We start from the raw sequence: 19852 nt of genomic DNA on the forward strand, positions 1-19852 counted from the left end.
TTTGATACTTGTACAGCATTCCGATAGCAAAACTAATGTCTGGTTTGGTGTAAGTATGAGCATATATTAAACTCCCAACAAGAAATGCGTAAGGTATAGTTACCATTTGTTTGCATTCTAATTCGTTCTTTGGATATTGCATAAGACTAAACTTGGCTCTTTTCTGAATTGGAACGAAACTCATTGAACAATTTTCCATCTTAAATCTCTCTAAAACTTCATTGATATATGCTTTCTGAGACAACCCTAACAATCCTTACAATCTATCTCAAAATATTTCAATTTGCCCATCCCACATCTTTCATTTCAGAATTTTTAGAAAGAAATTTCTTAGTCTCCTATAATAGACTAAGATTGTTAGTAGTTAGCAAGATATCATCAACATACAGAATTAAAAATATTAACTTGCTCTCTCTGACCTTTAGATATGTACATTGATCAACGATGTTTTCGTTAAATCTAAAGGAAGTAATAGTATCGTTGAACTTAAGATACCATTGATGGAAAGCTTGTTTAAGTTCGTATATTGATTTCTTTAACTTGCATAACATGTGTTTCTTTCCTTCAACAGTAAAACCTTCAAGCTAATCCATATAAATTTCTTCACCTGAATTTCCATTTAGAAAGACAATTTTCTTATCCATTTGATGCAGTTTTAAGTCATAATGAGCTACTAAAGCCATTATAATTTTAAGTGAGTCTTTCTTTGAGACTGGTGAAAATGTCTCCTTATAATCAATGCTACCTTGTTTAGGGTTTTAGGGGTTTAGGGTTTTTGTTTTTGGGAATTGTGGTTTGTGGTTAGGGGTTCAGGTATAGGGTTTTAAGGTTTTAAGATTTACGATTTAGGGGCTAGGGTTAGGGATTGGGGATAGGGGGTAGGAGTTTAGGGTTCAGTCTTTTTTTTTTTTTTTTTTTTTTTTTTTGGGAAGGGTGCGGTACCTCCGTTAGTTTTATTAATATGCCCTCACTTGTGATGGAGGAATATTGTGGTTACATGTAGAGTTACTGAAAACAATAAATAAGGAAGTACCATCCCCTTTACAAAGAAAGCAAATGATAAAATACAAATGTAGAACGGTAAACAAGGAAGTACTACTTCCTTACAAAAAGAACTAAAGCAAATAAAGAATAAAAAACTAAATTCTGAAGTTGAGCAATCCATGTTTGTCAATTTGTACGAGTGCCCTAACGTGTCGGGGTAGGTCAATTGGTCCATATACTTGATATCGTCGATGATCCCATCCCTCTACAGCAAGAGTATCTACAACCTGGTTCCCTTCTCTATAGATATGCGAAACAGTGTACCTATCGAAGGATATGATGTTTGTAGTCGATTTGAGTGTGCCCCGAATAGCTAATGGTTCTCCGCCTCTAGTGATGTAGTAGATGGCCGTGGTAGAATTTGACTCAATTCAAATGGTTGAAAGTCCAAGTCCTCTAGCCACTAGAATCCCATCTAGTACAACTCTGATATTAGACTCCAAATCAAGCAGGGGTTGTACGATGCTATGATCCTTAATGATGCCTCCACCACTCGTAAATTCATTCTTGATGCATCCATTAGTGTTGATCTTGTACGATCTTACTGATGGAGTGTGCCAAACAACCATCATAGGTGGTGGTGGGGTGGGGAGAGTCATAGAGATGCCAAAGAGTGGTATAATTTCCAAGTCTCCTCGCCAATACACAGCTCTAAATAGTCCCCCCATATGAAAAAAACAATGATAGCGCGAATGTGTCTACTGCAAACGTACTTTTCAGAATACCTCTATCTCTAAAACCTCTCTCCCGATCTCATAGGTATCTAAAAAATGTTCCCAAAGTTGTGCCATACCCGATCGGAGATGCTATTGCTAGTGAAGATGTGACATATGGTTTCAATCTCAGCATAGCATCGACATCGAGAAGCTAACCGACACCCAATCCTCCTCTGAATAACCACATCTACTAAAATGATATCCTACCCTAATCTCCAGTAGAAAAATGAAACAGTGGTAGGCAATATAGAGCTCGCCAATAATCGACAAGAGTCTGGTAGGCAATATGGAGCTCCACGAACTAGATACCATGCTGATTTGGTAGCAAAGCTAGTATTTTTTATGTAACCTCCAAACAATACGATCTGGGTATCAGCACATAAAGGTATCGCCCCTACCTATTTTGCTATATGAGATGGAAGGACCTGTAATAATCATCCAAAATCCTACACCCTTTCAGATGTTTGTTGCCTGTGTGGGAATAGGGATGCCAATGTGGACTCTTCCATCCAAAAATCATGCCAGAAGAAAACTTGACCAGCTCCAAGATGCCAAGCAACGTGTGGCTCTGTCCGTGGTCCTACTGATTTCAGCCTTGTCCAAGTGAGAGAGGCTGCTCAAGGAACTGCTGCAAGTGAAGGGTGTGTCCCCATGCAATACTTGCCCAGTAAAAATTGGGCCCATATCAATCTCTGAGAGCAGGATAGCCACCATAGCTTCATGAAGAAGGCATCCACCACAACTTGCAATCTCCTGAAGCCTAGACCACCCTTATTAGTAGTGTGGTTTTCCTTCTAACTTCTCTAATGTAACCATCGCACCTGATCCTTAGAATCCTGCAAAGACACTTTCAAGTTTTGATGTGAACCTATGTAGCAACGAGGGCTACAAAACCCACACAAGATAGAAACGAATCCCAAGAATGCAAAAGAATAGAAGGTTTTGGATTAACGCGTGAACAATAAATTAAGCAACCGAAGGTATATTAAACCACAAACCTCTTAACTACACAGTGAACAAATCTTACCCAGGATTGTGAACACTATAAAAGAAACTCAATTTCTTGATAAGTTCGATTTCTTGCAGCATAAAGCCTAGGGGAAAAATTCTCAATTCAATTCATCATAAAAGTCTTGGTTGTTACAATGAAAAAAATAAGAAACCTATTTATACTAACCCTAGAATAATGTTAAAAAATGAAATATATCTTCTAAAGATTACGAAGATTGCATAAAATTGAAATTCTAACATAAATAGGTAACTCGTGAAAAAAGGAAACTTTGCATCTCGAAATACACCATATGATTGCATAGTATAATCCAATGCAGCAGCGTAGTTCATTTGAAATCCTTCAATTTGGTCTCGGGAATGGTCTATGCAGTCACATGCCTTTTATACTATGCAGTCGCATGTTGTTAAATTTGAAACCTCATTTTTCTTGTACAAAATTTTGTGAAGATTTCGAATTGTACTCATGGGCGAAATTTCGACACCTGAGCTGAAAGTTATGCCTGTTTTGATCTATGCTGTTCGTTTTTCCATATATCTTCCAAAACATTGAATCTAGCAGACCAAACATGATTCCACCTTCAAGACCAAGATATAAGTTGTTATTTGGCTTGTTAACTTCAACATTTTGTACTCCATAGCTCAATCAAGTAGTTGGATTACTTTATTGGCTCTTTGAGGCCTCGAACTTAGCTCGATTCTTGGTCTTAGCTTCTTATCAACATGCGCCGAGTCCTTAAGCTTCTTAATAATTTGACCCCGCTCCTGGATCACATCAAGATTCTTCAGAATAGCCTTAGGAGACTGCATGATCTAAAGAAAATGTAGTGGTATGGAAGAAACAATCGACCTCGACAAGGTAATGCGACCCTCAGGTGATAGTAATCGTGAAGCACGGCTTGAGATCCTGTCCTTGACCCTCTGAATAAGGTCATCATAAATGAAGCTCATCTTGATCCCCTTAAATAAAGGTATCCCTAGATAAGTAAAAGGCTTTCGCTGGTGTCGAAATCCAGTCAAAATCTCCAATCATCTTATTTGACTAGTAGATGCTCATCTAGGCAGGATAAATCCACTCTCATCTCTATTTACCAAAATGCTCCAAACAATCAAGGACCCTCTTAATGGATTGTTTTTGGCCATTGGTGAATATGATCATATCGTCGGCAAATAAAAATGAGAGACAAGGGTGCTGCCTCCATGTCGATAACACATACTAGGATACTCCTAAAATTTCTGAGTGAACAAGCGTGAGTAGTCTGGAGTAATAATGAACATGGATGGAAAAATGGGATCTCCCTGTCTGAGCCCTCGAGAGGATATAGAGAAACGACATTTTGATATGCACTGCCTAATCTTATCAATCCAGATATGATCAAATCCAAAAGCTTCTAATATAGAATGATGAAGCCCCAATCTATGCGATCGTATGCTTTAGCTATGTCAAGCTTTAGCATAGAATTATCCCCTTGAACTCTATCATCCAAGGTGTAGAGATGTTCCTAAGCTAATAAGACATCGTCCCCAATCAATCGGTTAGGAATAAGACCATTCTATGGAGGAGAAATAATCCATGGCAACAACGGATTCAAACGCGTGTTCAATAGCTTAATAATGAGCTTATTGAACACCGTAAATAAACTGATGGGTTTGGATTCAGTCCATTTACAAGCACCATTCCTTTTCAGGAGCAGAACAATGGTAGTCGCAACAACAAATTTTGTGGGAGATGACCTCCATCAAAGAAATCCAATACTGCCTTATATACATCATCCTGAATAATATCCCAGCAATGCTAAAGAACAGGGCGAAGAAACCATCTGGGTCCATGACACTGTTAGCATCTATGCTAAAGACCATCACATGTACTTCGTGAATCAAAGGGGGACGGTTTAGTACCATATTGTCATCCTTTGTCAAAAAGCCTAGGAATAATATCAGGACGGATAGGATCCATTGGCTGAGAAGGCACAGATAGGAGATCATGGTAGAATGCAATGGCTGAAGTCTGAATATCTGCAGAAGTAGCTAGGACCTCTCTGGCCTATGTTCTGATGGACATGATACATGATTTGATCCGACGCTCCTGAACCATTGTATGGAAATAACGAGTGTTATGATCTCCCTCACATACCAAACATGAATCAACTTTTGCTTCAAAAAAGGTCCGGTTCAGCTCTAGCTGGGCCTACTGGGCCTAATATAATGAGTCACGATGCTCTGACATAGGGTCTCTATCATATATTGTCTCTGCCTCATCTAACTAGTCCTCAACATCCCATACCCGTTGGAAATATCTCCAAACACATGACGATTCCACCAACGCAATCCCTATTTTAGCCAAAAGAACTTCTCCCAAAGAGCGATCATTCCTGTATGATATGTAGGAAGTGACCACTTCTGGGAGACAAAGGCTGAAAAATTAATGAGCACCCTATCGATTCTCGTCCTGAACCGACCATTGGTCCAGGTATATTGATTCCCAAGGAAGCCAGTGTCCTCCAAACCACAGTCTAACATCATATTAGAGAAAGTAGTAGTGCATCAATTGTCAGTATTTTGACCAATGCGCTCTCAATCTTGTGTAATAACGTTAAAGTCTTCCTCAACTAGCCAAGTGTCATCTATACCGAGGGAGCTATGGTGAAGTCCTGCCTACAAATCCCTCATAATAACAGCCTTGTAGGAGGCGTAGACAAGAATCAAGTAGATGGGTCATGTTAGTCTAGGATCCTCAACTCTAAAATAAAGAAACTGAGGATGATCAATAATAGTAGTAATACTAGTGCCCACATTATAGAAGAGGCAGATCTAGTTTAACTCATTATGAACTCTCGTGTCAAATATCATATATCGTCGAATATATGGAAAACTTTGGTGAAGAACAAAAGGCTCCAGTATAACCAGAAGATAAACCTGAATGAGTTTCTTTATACGCCTACGAGTATCTAGACTAGCTACACCTCTTACATTCCATATGATGGAATTAATAAAGATGGGAAATGTGAGGAGGTATCATGTGACTAACTCCTAGTGATCCTCTTGCTCAAATGTGGAGTGTCAGTAGCCCGTGGTATTTCTTCCATGTAACCTGGACAAAACCATGCCAACTAAATCCTTAGCAGAAGACCTACGAAACATACCCTGCTGATGGACTTCAATCCGTGATGTAGTATCTGTATCTGATTGCTCAGAATTTAGAGAAGGAATGGAAGCCTCTATTGTCTGCTAACAGACGACTGGAGCACTGGAGACAGGAAAACCAATGCAGCCAGGTGTCGAGCCAGGAAGATGTCTGACCTCTGTATCAAAAGCCTTTGAGTCTTGTGCTCGCTTAGTCATGTCATGAGCCAAAAGGTCGATGTGAGCACTAGAAACATGAATAGCAAACTATGATGGAGGCAAAACTGATGTAGTGATACTCGAAGGAGCAACATTCTCTGGGGCAACTGGCTGAATCACTGTAGGAGCAACTGATTGAACCATTGGAGAAGTAACTGATGTAGTAGCCAACTGAGTGGATAGGGTAATTGAGTGTAGGTCTACATAATTCTAAACATGACCCTGAGTATTACTGGTGTGGTGAGCAACTGGGTTGGTATCTGAAGGAGCAGTACTAATTGTGGAAGGCACCTGCAGGATAACTGCCTGTCTTTGAGTATGTATAACACTAGAAATCGGAGGGATATCATTCACTATAGGTGGAATAATTTGAGGGACACGGGCACTTGAAGTGCTAGTCTGCCGTCTCTTATGCTGTTTCCGAACTGGGGTCCACCTCTGACGTGGCTCAACCTCAACCACCTTTCCCTTAACCTTATCCTTAGCTAGAATAGCGGGCTGAGGGATAGGCTAAACAACAAGAGGTGGTACAGGTCTTGTACTAAGCTTATACTGATCTTCTATGTGCCCAAAATGTCTGCATCTATGACAAAAGTCCGGCTTCTTGTCATATAAAAATCATGCCAATATCCTCTCAATCCAAACTTTGTCAGGGAGATCATATTCAAAATTTACCTCTGCACATACCCTAGCCTCACTAGGACAGTGAAGATCAGTTGTTGCCCCATCAATACGCAGTGGAAAACCAATAGCTTTGTCAATAGCATACAGACTGCAGTTAGCTCGGAAATGAATAGGCAAAAGAGAAAAAGATACCCAGACTGGAGTAATCGGGGTCTCGTATTGTAGACTAAAACTCGAAATCCATTTAAAGACTCTTACAAGAGAACCATCAATATACCATAAAGCTTGGAGGAATAACCGTGCATAGTCATCCCCATGCTCCAAATGGATCAAAATGTGTGTGGCATCAATCAAACCAATAGTATAATCACCACAAAATCCAAAACAGGAAAATTTATTATGTACCTTAAGCATAGGTGGCCTCCGGTGCACACATTTACCGACAAGCGTAAACTTTTATGGCTCACCCAGGAGCACATTAGGTGTCTAAAACAATTTTCACCCCACTCACATAGAGAGATCCACTTCGACTAAAATGTATGAACACCGCATCATGTATAAATTAGCATATTCCAATTTATAAATGATGATGTCCACATAGAACTGCTAAAAATAAAATCACAAGAATTATGCACCTTCCGTTCCTCAGTTTGACCCAAGTTCGATCGTATCCAAGCCTCAAATTGACCATACCAACTAGCGGAGCTAGAGACTATGCTGCAATTTGCAGAAACAGCATTCTCGAAACTACATGAAGCCAAGAATTTCATCATACCATTCTCATCTCCTTAAACACTGTGCCCCCTCACTCTCTTGTCCCTTTCACCTAACATCCCTGTGCCGAAATAATATTCTATAGGTATAACATTCACAATCTTTTTTGTCTAGTCCTAAACTTGTCAATTGATCCGCAAACACCATACCTCGAGAATTCTTTCTCTTTATAATGTGTTTACATCTCCAAATAGTTACTACTCCATACCTCGAGAATTTACTATTTTAGATGAATTTTTACCCATTTCGCTATTTCTGAGGACTTTCATGCTGCCGGACAGAGGAAATTTTAGTGACAGAGACATTTACAGGTAAAAATTACGAAAGAAAAAGAATAATGGAACTCACTCAATAGTGTGGTGATAGCTGACAAAGGTAGGCAATTTAGACATGTTCTAAATGAAAATCTGTGTTAGAATCATTATGGCTCAAGAAAATTCATACTAAAATTTCTTTTCATTTTAAACTCAATTTAGAAGTTTCGTGTTGTTTTATGATATGCGTACAGACACCTCCATATCTCATTCTCTATCATGCAGTTTAGCACTCTGTACCTCCAGCCAACACCACCATAACCTTATGCTCCACTACAATTTTTCATGTCCATCTTTCTGAGTTTATATTGATAAATATTTCTGAATCTTGGGCAATTGAGCTCCCAATATCTACTAAACTACTTTGAATGTTTCAAATTGTTATATTTTCATAGATGGATCATCATTATTGTTAGTCTTGAGTTATAATTATCTGCAATGGCTTATATTCTTCATTTTCGAAAGCTTTGCTTTCTTGAGCCTGTCAATTATTCTTCATGAAATCAATCAAAAACTAATGAGCAGAAATCAATTGAGACACCCAAAGTTGAGATTGAAAATTAAGGTGCTATTTTTGCTATGTTAGAAGAGAACTCGAAAAGGAAGAAGCAGAAGAAACAACCCAAAGTATGGAGTTGCATGGATTCATGCCGTCGCATAATTGGGTACATGAACACCACCTGGTGGTTGCTCTTGTTTCATTTCATTGTTTGCCTGATAATTTACCAGGACTTAAGGTACCTGAGTCGCCCGGAGCAAGGCTGAAGCGTGAAGGCCTGACCGCGTTCCATCCTCTTTTTGGTGCTCGACATTGTCATCGGAGGACTGGAGCTCCGGGAGGGGAAGCCTTGTTATGATGGCCTTTTTCGCAGGCGGCTTTGGTGCGATAGCTTTACAGAGATTCTCAAGAGGCTTGAATTGCATAATTGGATTTTGTTTTGTGTTTCAGTTTTAGGTTATTAATTAAGATTTTGACACCCATTGAGCATTTTGATGAAATTTTAGGCCTATGCACTGGTTGGAGCATCTATCCCTGGATAATGAAACAGGGCTTGATCCACCAAGGATTTGGGTTCGGGCAGTCCCAGTACTGGTTGCGACTGACTACTTTGCTCCTGGATATTTCGTATGGGCTATTCTTATAGAAAATTTGGCGTATATTGACTATGAGGGCAAGAATATGTATAGGGCTGCTTATGATTGGAGATTATCCTTTCAAAATACAGAGGTATAAAGGCCCTTCACTTGCCACATTCATGGTTTAATTTTGCAAATACCAGTAGTAATATGCTAAATTTAAATAAATGGGACCATTTTTAAGCCTTAAGACGAGGTGGTTCAATACTCACGAGAGATCAGATTTGAATGTTCATTCCCCATTTTATTGTTTATCAATGTTAAGAATTAGGTATTTATAAGACCATTTGAATTGATTTGAGCTTTATCTAATACACTTATAATTGAGGCATGATCAGATAAGGGACCAAACACTTAGTAGACTGAAGAGCAAAATTGAGCTTATGTATGTAACAAATGGCCAAAAAAAAGTGGTGGTGGTGCCTCATTCCATGGGGGTAATCTATTTTCTCCACTTCCTTAAATGGGTTAAATCGCCTCCACCCATGGGAAGAGGTGGTGGCCCTGGTTGGTGTGCCAAACACATTAAGGTTTCCTAAATGTGATGTTACCAATGTATTTTGTCATCATTTTACTTGTGCAGAGAAGTTATTTAGGGTTCCCTTTTATGTTTACCTGGCGAAATAATTATATATTACATTGTCCACAGTAGAACAGAAGGTAGTTTCATCGCAATGTAAATATAAAGAATTTGTGGAAAAAACATTATGGCACAAGGTACTCAAATTCTGCTTATGATAATTGCAGAGCTATGGCTCCTGGTCTTCTAGATTCTGACTTTCTCGGCCTTCAAACTCTAGAGAGTGTCATGCGCGTCTCAAGAACATGGGACTCCATAATCTCTTTGATACCTAAAGAAGGAGAGACCATTTGGGATAACTTGGATTGGTCTCCAAAAGAAGGCCATGTATGTGATTCGGAAACGAAAAAGTACAATAATGGGAAGAATGAAAATAATACTAAAGGAGGGACCAGTTTCCGAGTACAAGAACTAACAAAGTATGGACGAATTATTTCTTTTGGGAAGGCATCGCTAGACTTGCCGTCATCACAACTCCCTGTTATGGTTCTGAGGTATAACTTTCCCCCGTCTTTTATGTTGCAATTCATGACCACACTTTTCTGATACGATATTGAACGACGTCAAATGAATAATAAGCCCAACAAAGTGTTGCTAAATGAATAACTCTTGAAGTCATTTGAGTTTTAAAATCCTAATTATCTTTATTCTTCAAACTAAATGAGCACAGAAACAGGAATTTGTTCACGGTGACAGCTCCCCAAATTCCTACTCATCATGTGGCGAAGTATAGATGGAATATAATGAGATGAACTAAGAAAGCATCCAAAACATTGCTGAGGAAAAAGCATACACTGTGAGAACTCTATTGGATCTACTTTGCTTTATTGCTCCAAAGATGATGAAGTGGGCTGAGTGTCACGGGCCTAGTTTCGTTACACCCGAACAAACTAGAACCGTGCGGCCTTAACGTTCTACAATTCCCGCACCTCACGAGAAAACGTTAAGTCAGCCTTTCCACGCCCACAAATAATTTAACCAATGAGGCTAAAACAAGTAAGGATTGGGGAAACTTTCTTTATATAAATGAAAGGAAAAACTTTACAATCTCTCTAATGAATAAACTCTCTTCACTCTTATATTCTCTACACTCTCTAACCTCTACTCCATACCATTTACAAATGAGACTACCTCTCTATTTATAGAAAACTTAAACCTCCTTAACCTTCCACTTTACAACTTGCGCTTGGTTGTCGCCACCTCGTGCTTGGTTGTCGCCAACTCATCCTTAGTTATCTTCAAGTGGATGGTATTACAACTTGCCTTGCAAGTTGTCGCCAACTCGTGCCTAGCTTGCATACAACTCGCGTCTAGCTTGCACCGTTGATATTTATCCTTGCCAACTCGTGCTTAGCTTGCCTACAACTCGCACCTAGCTTGCAAGTGGCACACAAGTGGACAAGTTGTGCAAGTTGTCCACTTGCATCCTCAAAATATCCCGCTGCAGGTCCATATATTTTTCCTCCTAAAATGGCTGGGTCGGGACTTAGAAAAACCCCATTAACGCCTTGGCGACGCACTCATCGCCATATATCGCCGAAGCATAGACCTTATTTGCCATAAGTCTATCTCGTTTTCCCACCTTGTGCCATGACATTCCCGTGTCATGCCAAGCATTAAGTCATGATCTTGCGATCCGTGACATTCTCCCCCACTCAATCCGCTAACGTCCTCGTAGCGAAACGTGTTTCGTGCATCCTCATGCAACCTTGCATTGTCTTCCACGTCCATGGGCATCAAAGTTCTCCCAACTTGTGGCACCATCTCCTTGATGATCGGGTTTCCACAGTGCCCCTTGCACCTCTTCCCGTTGCAACCTCTTGCATGCCACTTTCGACACCAACCTTCACCCTCAGCACCTCTGCCTTGGTTCCTCGGATGGACAACTCCTCTGGTCGTAGTGTCCCCACACTTGTCGAAGCTTTGAACCTTCGTGCACCCAATTTCGGACTCCTTTGACAATGCTTCCTCACTTTCCTTCTTTTTCGGTAGTTCCCTCGGCAACTCCGCGAGCATAATGTCCTTATCATTTTCAAGGACTTCCGCCAACTGCATCCTTGACAGTTGTTGTGTTTCCATCCCCACAGAAACATTTTCAGCACTCATAGCATCAAACAGCTGGAATGACTTCATTCGAACTTCATCCTCATCTTGGCTATCTATGGCCTCCGGTTTGCTCTCCGAAATGGAAATAGATGACAATGATCCCAACTTAGGACAATCCCTCATTCGATGTGGTCCTTTGCAAATAAAGCAACCTCGAGGTGTAAAAGTACTCCTCTTCTTCGCATCATACTCCTTACTCCAAGCAGTTGGTTTGTTGCCACCAGATCTATAATCAACTTTGGCATCCTGTTGCCCATCATAATGTTTAGACTTCGGGAATTCAACCCTCGGGGCAACAATACTTGAAGCGGCACCTCCGCTTGTACCGACAGTGGAGTGCTTGCATTGATTAAGCTGGTTGCTCATCCTTTCCATCATTATAGCCAATTGGTTAACTTGGCCATGCATAGCGGTAACGACATCCATGACTTTGGTTTGGAGACGACCAAAATCATCCATCACCGCGGCTTGTCCGGCTACCACAGCTCGAACATCACCTTTCATTGCTTGGACATCGTCCCCTAACGATGCCTGTGTGTCCATTACCTCTTGGACATTAAGTTGTAGAGTTTCTATCTTTCCAATGGCGTGTCCCTCCAACGCCTCGAAGGAGCTTCCAAGAGATTCGACCCGATCACCCATATTAGAGATGATTTGGTCAAGTTTACCTTCCATGTTTGTTGTTTCCCTCACCTTACTCTTTCCTCTAGTTTTCCTTACTTCAGTTTGGGCAGCACCTCGGCCCCTCTCCTCAATCTCAATATCAACAGTTTCTTGAGATTCCGCCATTTGAGCACCTCACCCAAATCTAGCATCCAAGAATCTCCGACGAATCTGGCTACCACAGCCGCACTTGGTTACCACAACCAAACCTTCGCCTTAGACTGCCTCTGTAGTCCACACCACGTGAACCTTACATGGAGATCACCTCACCTCTGAGATGAAAAATTGGTTCAACCCCACGTGAACCTTGCTCTGATACCACTTGTCACGGGCCTAGTTTCGTTACACCCGAACAAACTAGAACCGTGCGGCCTTAACGTTCTACAATTCCCGCACCTCACGAGAAAACGTTAAGTCAGCCTTTCTACGCCCACAAATAATTTAACCAATGAGGCTAAAACAAGTAAGGATTGGGGAAACTTTCTTTATATAAATGAAAGGAAAAACTTTACAATCTCTCTAATGAATAAACTCTCTTCACTCTTATATTCTCTACACTAATAATACTAAAGGAGGGACCAGTTTCCGAGTACAAGAACTAACAAAGTATGGACGAATTATTTCTTTTGGGAAGGCATCGCTAGACTTGCCGTCATCACAACTCCCTGTTATTGGTTCTGAGGTATAACTTTCCCCTGTCTTTTATGTTGCAATTCATGACCACACTTTTCTGATACGATATTGAACGACGTCAAATGAATAATAAGCCCAACAAAGTGTTGCTAAATGAATAACTCTTGAAGTCATTTGAGTTTTAAAATCCTAATTATCTTTATTCTTCAAACTAAATGAGCACAGAAACAGGAATTTGTTCACGGTGACAGCTCCCCAAATTCCTACTCATCATGTGGCGAAGTATAGATGGAATATAATGAGATGAACTAAGAAAGCATCCAAAACATTGCTGAGGAAAAAGCATACACTGTGAGAACTCTATTGGATCTACTTTGCTTTATTGCTCCAAAGATGATGAAGTGGGCTGAGGCTCACTTCTCACCCGGAATAACTGATGACTTTGACGATCCAAAGTACAACCATTAGTACTGGTCTAATCCACTTGAGACGAAGTAAGCATAAAGTTTCTGTACTTGATAAGGGCTTGGCAATGTTAATAGACAGAAAAACATGTGTTTCATTTATTTCTTTCTAATGTATTCTTTATTCAGGTTGCCTGATGCTCCTGATATGGAGATTTACTGTCTATATGGGTTGGAATTCCTACCGAAAGATCTTACGTGTACAAACTATCATCACCTGGTAGGTGCAAGACCATTCCTCTTCAAATTGATAGCTCAGCAGATGGAAGTGACAATGGATGCTTAAAAGGTGGAGTATACTTTGCATATGGAGACGAGAGTGTACCAATTTTGAGCGCAGTTTCATATGTGCAAAAGGGTGGAAAGAAAAATGACGGTTCAACCCGTTTGGCATTGCTACATACATAAGAGAATATGAGCACAAGCCACCAGCTAGTTTGCTTGAAGGGAAAGGACTAGAGAGTGGTGCACGTGTCGATATAATGGGAAATGTTGCCTTGATTGAGGATATTTTTCGCGTAGCTGCTGGATCATCCGGTGTAGAGTTGGGGGTGACAGAATTCATTCCGATATCATTCAAATGTGAGAGAAAATAAATATTCAACGGTAATTGCAGATTACATGATTTTCATGGAGAGTCAAATGCCTTAACACAGTGAAAATTAAAGACAATCAAGCATCAAGAACAATCAAACAGTTGAATTTTAAACGATAACTCTGACATTGACTGCAAAACTCTGATTGGAAGTGTGTAATGTTGTCACTACTTGTAATCAAATAAACACTTTTTTTCTAGCTTTTCTTTGCATAATTGAATATTTTGAAGTCATCTAATTTCAAATGAGAATGCATGGGAAAAATTTCCATATCATTTTAATAAAATTAAGCCTGGTGCTCAAGCATTGGCTGGAGGCATTTTTCCTTCTTACCTTGACAAGTAAAGGTCTTCAAAGAGGATTCGTTTCATCAAACTAAACCACGTGCTCCACTGCTTATGTGGGCTTTCATCATTTTCTTTGATTTTCATTCTTGCGAATGTATCAATACATTTAAGGATTAACTTTTTTTATCGACACAAAAATCGTACTACGTGTAAAAGTTAATTTCATTTCTTGGCATCGTTTAGACCAATATACTGTAATTTAACAAATTGACCGTGAGTTTTTCCCATTGCATCTTAAGTAGAAAAGGTGAATTACAGCAATCGCTCTTTATACATAGCTCAAGTTAAAGCAAAGTTATATAGTATTCGGCTGCTTTATGAGTAAATTATAAGCCCTATATGAAACTTATTAAAGTTACTGTTTATAGTGCATTAGAACACAACAAAATGCTCCACCTTGCCACTACTCTGTAACCAGAAATTGGCTATTTCTACTCAGCTCAAGCTGCAATAATGGCGGGCAGTAAGCCATTGTAGCGAAGAAATGAATCAGGCAAAGGTTCACGTCCACGAAACTCTAGGAAAACCTGTAATGTAAAAGAAGATAACTTTAGATAATGCAAGTTTTCTACTCAAAAGGGGGAAAAAAGAATATTACGATAAGCATTTTTCATTGTGCGTGGAAAATAGGGGTTGCTCTAAGGTGAAGACATATTAACATGTTAGGATTAGAGAAAAACTATGAAGTTTAGGATTTAAGATTCATTAACATGCTTAAACAAACAAACAATGATTCTTAGCTTTATGCATTCTAAGCCTGAACATTACCATGTTCTCCAGATATTTGATGCACTCGAACAAAATCACTAGTCCTAGCAAATTGCAGAAAACATAATTTTCTTTATGCTGCATTACCTCGTTGGGCAATTTTCCTCCTCCAAGAGCGAGGACCGTTTCTCGAAATCTGGTGCCAATTTCTCTAAGAGTCTGTTGAAGAAGATGGAGATGATTTGAGCTAATTACACAAGTTATAATGTTCGCAAAAGCATTGGTAGGTACTATCATGGGAAAAAAGCACTAATATAACAGAATGCAAATCCTACAGCCTCACTTGGTCATTGTCCAACCCAGCCTCCTCAAATGCCGCAAAGACATCATAAGCTAACACCTCGGCCCACTGAAACATAAGGACACTTGATATTAAGGTGTGAGAAAAAGGTATAAGTAAAAAGAAGTTTCTTACTTAATTAAAAATGAAAAATTTGTTTTGGAGATGTTAATCTGAAATCTGGTCAGACATGCAAACTCACAGTATTCTTCGAAATATATGTGTTAAGAGTAAAAAGGTAAGCATAAAGAAATAGTCGTACTTCTATCAATATACTTGCAAAATAAATCTTTATGCAGAAATAGGAAGATCAAACACAACTGGATGTGACCGGGATATGGAAACTAATAATAATATCATGAATACTGGATCTGAAACTTTTATAATTGATTTGCTAGGAATGAACTTTGACTAAAACTTTAATAAATGCAAATAGAGTAATTGAAGCCACCTGATAACTGTAATCTCCTGCTGCATATTTATCTAAAATTTACATATTCAATAAGAAATTATCAATTTGTTAAGAAGATTGTACATTGGCTCAAAAAATAGAATAGTGAGCTACCAGAGATGATGTGATCAAAACTACAAAGACATCTGTCCTCTGGAAGTAGTGGGATTATGTGTGTCTTTTTCCCTACTCTTTGATCAATATCATATATAGACTCTGGTCCACCTGGTACATAATTTGAGTGAAGCTCCAAATCAACGCCAGCATAGCGCAGCTGAAAACAAACTAGTATATAAATTATAAACGAAAATCTGTAGAAAATAATTAACGACATATCTGCTTGAGTTTGCAGCTTACTCTTGATGCTGAAATGGGAAATCTGTTATAACCCTTTAATGTCTTTGATGTGAGGTATTACAAATCCTTCGGGATATTTTTAGTAAGGAATTTCCAAATAGGTAAAAGCCTCAGTTCCCCTATTTAGCTTTAAGTTATTCTATTGAAGTGACAGCTAAACTTTCAGAATCATTTTAATATCACTTTTTCTGAGTGATACTATTTATCAATTAGATATAATAAGCGACTGCAACTTAAATATTACCCATATAAGTAATCGATAATCAATCAACTATTATCAAAGCCCAAGATAGAGAGACGAAATAATATATAGTTAGATTAGTGTCTGCATACTTGGTGGGACTTGAAATCAGAATTGTGTAATCCTAGAGCCACAGCCACAGCCTTAGCCACCAGAGCTATAGGCATCATTGGCTTCCAAATTTACCTGACAAAGTAGCTGTGAACCTCCCCTAAATGTCCTTGCTGGAATAATGCTTAAGCATACGTCTTCGGGAAGACTTTCTCCAGTTTCATAATGCTTGGCAATGCTCATAATTATATCCCTGTGAAAGGAAGATTCCATAAACCACCGAAAATAATAATGAATTCGTTAAGGGATATATGAATATACTAATTAATGAATTTGGTGGAGTTATAATGAGAATAAAAATGTTTGTTCCTCTCTATAACAGCTTAAATCTTTAGATCGAGCAATTCAAGTGAACTAATAGCAATAATAAATACAGAAAGACTGAAGTTTTTGTGTTGTAAGTTGTAGAAGAAGCAAAAATCTGATGTTCAGTATCTCTGGGAGAAGATTCAAATCTCAGACCATAAAATTTTAATCGAATTTGAACGTCATGAGAGTTTAGGTTACATCTGCCAAAAATATGAGAATCTAATTATCGTGCTCCGCAATACCCTAAAATGTTATATCATTCTCCATAACACATTTTTATTTGTGAACTATAGTTGTGGTAGATAGTACTTATTTCTACAGTACTATGCTATACAATGCTACTATAACAAGTGAATAAAATGGTGAAGTCTGAATACAGGCAATTATCTTCGAATATAATATCTAAAAAATAGTGTAGCCATATGTGAACTCTGGACTTTGAAGTTGAGAGCTCACTCGGTGACGAAAACGCCATGCCTGGTTATCATAATTTGATAATTGCAGGGTTTTAATGCTGAACATACAAAAATTTGCCACCATTTCACAAAAGGATACGTAACCAGATCTTAATTCAGAAAGGCTAAATGTAATGCTATGTATTTTCTGAAAATTGATCAGAATACAGATCAATAAATTGAGTCAAAGTTTAAGATCTCTATCCCCAAAAGGAAAAAGGACAAATGAGAAGCTACAATCGTAGGTGTAGATGGAAATTCACCCTAGAGAGGCAGGATTACTCAAGCTGAAGGAAAAATAGGTGGATGTCCAGGGCTTCATTTGAAGGAGGACCTGCAATGAAAATATGTGTATACTATGTGATAGTGTTAAGGATAGAGAGTTTGCCAATTAAGAATATGATGTGAAGTGATATGGCCTTTCCTAATTTCAAATTTCAAATTTTTTCTCAAAAAAATTAGATGAAAAAATAGAGAGATGAAAATATGTAATGAAAAAATAGTACTCAATTATCAAGCAAAATCAACAAAAAGAGAGCCTGAAAATAAGGTTGTTAGAATGAAAAAAATAATTGTCAACAATTTCATACAATCGATTTAAAACCGCACACCTATAAAGTTGTGCAGTTATAATTACTTTCTCTTTAATTATAGATCGCACACTTGTAAGTTATACAGTTTTTATTACTTTCTCTTTTAAGTTTGTTTAAAAGGAAATTATTGTTGTTCGACTATAACATAATCTAGTACGAACGCTTAGTAAATTTTTTATTTGACTGATTTATAGTCGACTAATCTTTTGAATTTATTTATGTTATTTGGAAAATGCCACTTTACTAAAACTCTTCCTTAACGAACTAGTAAATTTCTATGGAAGCCCATAATTATACAATCATGGTTTTACATTTTTATATGCAAAAATAAGTAGATGAAAAATGTGAAGTACTTTCCTCAGTTCTTATTGAATCTTCTGTTTATATTTTGTTGGCAAGTAGGAGTTTTTCTTTTTTCCATAGCATGATTCCACATTAGTTATTTGTTTACTCTAAGATGAAAATGAAACAAAATTTCAATCAAAGCCTATTACTTGAAATGCTTTGAGTGCATAAATAAAATAAAAACAATAATGTAGAGCTTCAAATTTTGGCTAAACAAAGTCAGACAACATAATCAATTTGAAGCAAAGACTATTCTTGGCTATGATTAAAGAAAAAGTTATAACTTTTAAAGGTTGAAACCCAACCTTGAGAGTCCTCCCACCGCCCCGCCTTTGGAACATCGTGAGGAAGGTAAATCACGGAATGTGTCTCGGCAAGACAGAGAACAAGAGCTTGCATGTACGCTGGTATCCACAAAGAGTCGAATTACATATCTCATGAATCGAATCCTCACACTGCGACTACCAGCAAAGTTGAGATTATTTCACTCCTGTCATTTGCACCACTGGGCTATGCCCCGGGGACCAAAAAAAAAAAAGTTAGTACTTTTAAACTTAGCCAAACATGTCTAAGAGCATGTTTGATAACGATTTTAATCCAATTAACATCAATTTTTTTACAGTTATTTCACTACTTAAAAATAGAGTTTTAGGTACGGATTTTTCGTTCCTAAAGCCTCAATATCCGTTGCTAATAATCTTCACCAATGAAATATTTGTAACCACAAATCCGTTGATAATTTGAGGGTTGCTAATAGTTACCAACGGATCATGCCGTAGGTAAAGAGTAAACATTTTACCAACGGAAAGTCTTAACTAATACCAACCGACTTTTACAATTGGTAAAAATCAATGTTGTAAATAACTGTATGGTAAAAAAGTTGTTGTTGTTGTTATTGTTGTTGTTGTTGTTGTTGTTGTTGTTATTATTATTATTATTATTATTATTATTATTATAATTATAATTATTTATTTATTTAATAATTATAATATTTTTTTATTTTTAGCCAACTGAATTGAAAGGCCAAAATATTGTTTAACTCCTTATTGGACCACAAATTTATAGAGGGCAACTACAAAGATATTGTTGTAAACTTTCGATGTGGGATAAGTGAATTATTTTTACCAACGGATGATCTGTTTCTCATTACCAACGGAATATTCGTTGCTGAAAAATCAAAATGTTAAATGGTTATATTAGGCATGGAACATCCGTTGGTAAAGAGATGTCATTTTTACTAACAGATAATTCATTTCTAATTACCAACGGAATATCCGTCGATAAAAGATCAAAATGTTAAACAATTATATTAGGCATGGAATATCCATTGGTAAAGAGATATCATCTTTACTAACGAAAAATCTGTTGTTGATTATTGTTGCTAAAAATGAATTACTTTTACCAACGGATAATCCGTTTTTAATTACCAAAGAAAAATTCGTTGCTGATTATTGTAGCTAAAAGTGAATTACTTTTATCAACGGATAATCCGTTTTTAATTACCAACGAATTGTATCCGTTGGTAATATTCAATACATCACCTATGGAATATCCGTTGGAGGAAGATCCAAATGTTAAATGATTACATTAGGCA

General features: G+C 38.0%; 1 protein-coding gene, 2 long non-coding RNA genes and 1 pseudogene across 5 annotated transcripts; 2 read left to right on the forward strand and 2 right to left on the reverse strand.

The window, feature by feature from the left end:
• Nucleotides 1-1175: 1175 nt before the first annotated feature.
• LOC111412472 lies at nucleotides 1176-10007 on the forward strand. The gene is made up of 3 exons (XR_002706078.1): nucleotides 1176-8703; nucleotides 8828-9050; nucleotides 9707-10007. It is a non-coding gene; the product is annotated as an uncharacterized LOC111412472 (long non-coding RNA).
• Nucleotides 9621-11044, reverse strand: LOC111412473. The gene is made up of 2 exons (XR_002706079.1): nucleotides 10912-11044; nucleotides 9621-10849 (listed from the first exon to the last, which is right to left on the reverse strand). It is a non-coding gene; the product is annotated as an uncharacterized LOC111412473 (long non-coding RNA).
• Nucleotides 11045-12756: 1712 nt separating this feature from the next.
• Nucleotides 12757-14191, forward strand: LOC111412765 (annotated as a pseudogene).
• A 361-nt stretch (nucleotides 14192-14552) lies between these two features.
• On the reverse strand, nucleotides 14553-17696 carry LOC111412474 (organellar oligopeptidase A, chloroplastic/mitochondrial-like). 3 transcript variants are annotated; one of them, XM_023043407.1, is made up of 7 exons: nucleotides 17584-17696; nucleotides 16632-16749; nucleotides 15962-16121; nucleotides 15848-15879; nucleotides 15400-15465; nucleotides 15204-15275; nucleotides 14553-14875 (listed from the first exon to the last, which is right to left on the reverse strand). In XM_023043407.1, exons 1-7 carry the CDS (start codon nucleotides 17640-17642, stop codon nucleotides 14789-14791), a joined length of 594 nt encoding a protein of 197 aa, XP_022899175.1. In that variant the 5' UTR covers nucleotides 17643-17696; the 3' UTR covers nucleotides 14553-14788. The 3 variants fall into 3 exon arrangements, with proteins under 3 accessions (XP_022899175.1, XP_022899177.1, XP_022899178.1); XM_023043409.1 differs by having other exon boundaries at nucleotides 17322-17671; XM_023043410.1 differs by having other exon boundaries at nucleotides 16538-16749; nucleotides 17584-17604.
• Between the last annotated feature and the right edge of the window lie 2156 nt (nucleotides 17697-19852).

Source organism: Olea europaea, chromosome 16 (assembly GCF_002742605.1).
Source record: "Olea europaea var. sylvestris chromosome 16, O_europaea_v1, whole genome shotgun sequence".
Lineage (NCBI taxonomy): Eukaryota > Viridiplantae > Streptophyta > Magnoliopsida > Lamiales > Oleaceae > Olea > Olea europaea.

Bases quoted from the DNA above. Each gene is read 5' to 3' on its own strand.
- LOC111412474 (XM_023043407.1), bottom strand. From the start codon at position 17,642: ATGAAGCCCTGGACATCCACCTATTTTTCCTTCAGCTTGAGTAATCCT. The intron at 16,122-16,631 runs GTAAATTTGGAA...GTTTGTTTTCAG, and splicing joins GTTCACAGCTACTTTGTCAG to CTGCGCTATGCTGGCGTTGA. The intron at 15,880-15,961 runs GTAGCTCACTAT...TGTAAATTTTAG, and splicing joins TTTTGATCACATCATCTCTG to ATAAATATGCAGCAGGAGAT.